This window comes from Triticum aestivum, chromosome 5A (assembly GCF_018294505.1).
Source record: "Triticum aestivum cultivar Chinese Spring chromosome 5A, IWGSC CS RefSeq v2.1, whole genome shotgun sequence".
Lineage (NCBI taxonomy): Eukaryota > Viridiplantae > Streptophyta > Magnoliopsida > Poales > Poaceae > Triticum > Triticum aestivum.
Genome location: NC_057806.1, coordinates 49,358,056 through 49,360,912, shown reverse-complemented (window position 1 = coordinate 49,360,912; position 2,857 = coordinate 49,358,056). Strand labels below are relative to the sequence as shown.

At 60.5% G+C, this 2,857-nt stretch overlaps 1 protein-coding gene across 1 annotated transcript; it reads left to right on the top strand.

Annotated features, from left to right (window-relative positions):
• The first annotated feature begins 209 nt into the window (after positions 1-209).
• On the top strand, positions 210-2,643 carry LOC123102261 (L-type lectin-domain containing receptor kinase IX.1). The gene has a single exon (XM_044523561.1). The coding sequence runs from the start codon at positions 341-343 to the stop codon at positions 2,453-2,455; it is 2,115 nt and encodes a 704-aa protein (XP_044379496.1). The 5' UTR covers positions 210-340; the 3' UTR covers positions 2,456-2,643.
• Positions 2,644-2,857: the final 214 nt, after the last annotated feature.

The following is a 2,857-nucleotide window of genomic DNA, read 5'->3' as shown; positions in this document are numbered from 1 at the left end:
CCCTCGTTTTTTATCTGAACTTGATAGGAACTTGCGTGCAGGGCCAGGTTCAGCGACGGTGACTTGTCTAGCTAGACTTTGTTCTGACGTCTGATCACAAGGTTTGGTCGGTGCATCATCATTAAAATAGAATGATTTGACGCGGTCCACAGTCCAAATTCATTTCATCTGCTTAAGACAGATCTTAGCAGCAGAGGATATAACCTCCCATTCCAAGTCGCCAATCTTGACTTTCAACCCTGTTCCTGAAAATTCTGCAACCGAGACGGCAGAGAGAGGCAGGTGACTGATTAGGTGAACGTCCTGGCCGCGGCGTTCCGTCCCCGGCCGGTCACCGTCGATGGCTTCCCGGCGTGCACTTGTGCTCCTCACCGTCGTCGCCTCGCTGTGCCGCGCGGCGGTTGGTCAGCGTGCCAAGCCCCTGCTGCCGGGCGGGCCTAGCTGCTCGACCGCTGATAACTACACCGACGGCAGCCCGTACAAGAGGAACCTCGACGAGCTCCTCGCCGGCCTCCCCGCGGCCGCCGGGGGCAATGGCTGGTTCTACAACGGCACGGCTGGGGCGCCGGGGACGGCCGACCAGGTCTTCGGCCTCATCATGTGCTACGCCGACCGCAACGCGACGCAGTGCCGGGAGTGCCTGGCCGGCGCTCCACTGGGGATCACCACGGCGTGCCCGGGGAGCCGGAGCGTGCGCGCGGCCTACGACGCCTGCGTGCTCCGCTACTCGCCGCCGCCCTCCTTCTTCTCCACCGCCGACCTCGACGTCAATTTCTTCGTGCGCGCCATCGCCTTCGCCGTTGACCCCGACAAGATGCTCAACGCGTGGCTCACGCTCATGACCGACCTCACGGGGCGCGCCGCGGGCTCGCCGTCGCGGGTGGCGAACGCGACCACGCCGTACGACGGCGACCCGGCGAGGCTGGTGCACGGGCTGGCGCAGTGCACCAGGGACCTCAACGCCACCGAGTGCACCAGGTGCCTTGTCTCGGTGGTCGGCCAGCTCCGGAGGCGTTTCACGAACGAGACCGGCGGCGCAATCAAGGCGTTCAGCTGCTACGTCAGGTACGAGCTTGGTGCTTTCGGCATCACCCTCCCGCCTGAACCGCCGTCCTCTCCACAGCCGGGAGGATCATCGTCTTCCTCAAGAACAGCGCTGGCGGTCGGCCTCTCTGTCGGTTCTGCAGCGCTGTTGGTCATTCTGGGCTCCCTGATCAGCCTCTCTCTACGGCGGCGACGGAGGAAGCGACAGCAGGAAAGGGAGCAGCAGCTGGAAGAGGGCAGCTTCTTCGACGGCGACGACCCGGCCATGGAAGACGACTTCGAGAAAGGGACCGGGCCCAAGCGGTTTCGCTACAGCGAACTCGCCATCGCCACCGACAACTTCTCCGACGAGAAGAAGCTCGGGGAAGGAGGCTTCGGCTCGGTTTACAGAGGACACCTCAAAGAGATGAAGCTTGATGTGGCCATCAAGAGAGTCTCCAAAGGGTCCAAGCAGGGGAGGAAGGAGTACGCCTCGGAGGTGCGGATCATAAGCCGGCTCCGGCACCGGAACCTGGTGCAGCTCATCGGCTGGTGCCACGGCGGCGGCGAGCTGCTCCTCGTCTACGAGCTGATGCCCAACGGCAGCCTCGACACGCACCTCTACGGCCGCAACAACGCCGCCGTGCTGCCATGGCCGGTGAGGCACGAGATCGTGCTGGGACTGGGCTCTGCCCTCCTCTACCTTCACCAGGAGTGGGAGCAGTGCGTGCTGCACAGGGACATCAAGCCAAGCAACGTCATGCTGGACGCCTCATTCGCCGCCAAGCTCGGCGACTTCGGGCTGGCCAGGCTCGTCGACCATGGCCGGGGATCGCACACGACGGTGCTCGCCGGCACCATGGGGTACATGGACCCGGAATGCATGATCACCGGCAAGACCAACGCCGAGTCAGACGTCTACAGCCTCGGCGTCGTCCTCCTTGAGATCGCCTGCGGCAGGCGCCCCCTGGTTATTATTGCTGAGCACGAGGACGACACGATGCACCTGACTCAGTGGGTCTGGGACTGGTACGGCAGGGGAAGGATAGTCGACGCCGCCGACGAGCGGCTGCAGGGGGAATTCGACGGCAAGGAGATGGAGTGCGTGATGGTCGTCGGGCTCTGGTGCGCCCACCCGGATCGGAGCCTGAGGCCGACGATCAGGCAGGCCGTCAACGCGCTGCGGTTCGAGGCGGCGCTGCCCGGCCTCCCGTCGAGGATGCCGGTGGCGACCTTCATGCCGCAGGTCGGCACTTTCACCACATCTTCGGCTGCCACAGGCGGCAGCAGCAGCACTGGCACGTCTTCAGTTGCAACGGGCGTCGGCAGCAGCAGCACTGGCACTTCTTCAGTTGCAACGGGCGTCAGCAGCAGCAGCGCCGGCACCACCCTAACAGCAAGCTCGACCGAGACATCCTCCCTGCTGAAATGAGGAGCAGATCAACATGTTCTTTTGCATCAGATGATTTTGACAATTTTGTACAGGTGCATCGTAGATTCATAGTGATACAGAATTACCCCTTCGTAATATAAGACCTCCCCCAATGCAAATATGCTTAGATGAGATGCTAAGCATATTAAATGTCTTAGCAACTCAAGTCCACAATGCAAAGATGCTAAGCTTCGTACATTTAATTCTTTATAGACTCATAATTGTGCTTCTACCTAGGTACACGTGATTAGCACCGTTTCTTTCTAGGGTCACCATATTACTCTCTCTCGCTTCTTAACTAGCATACCACATCATATTTTTTGCTTAGTTGGCAACCTTAACACCTGTACAAGGTGGAGCATTGGGAGGGGCCTAAGAGCGTTTTTATACAGAATTATTCTC

Bases quoted from the DNA above. Each gene is read 5' to 3' on its own strand.
- LOC123102261 (XM_044523561.1), top strand. From the start codon at position 341: ATGGCTTCCCGGCGTGCACTTGTGCTCCTCACCGTCGTCGCCTCGCTG.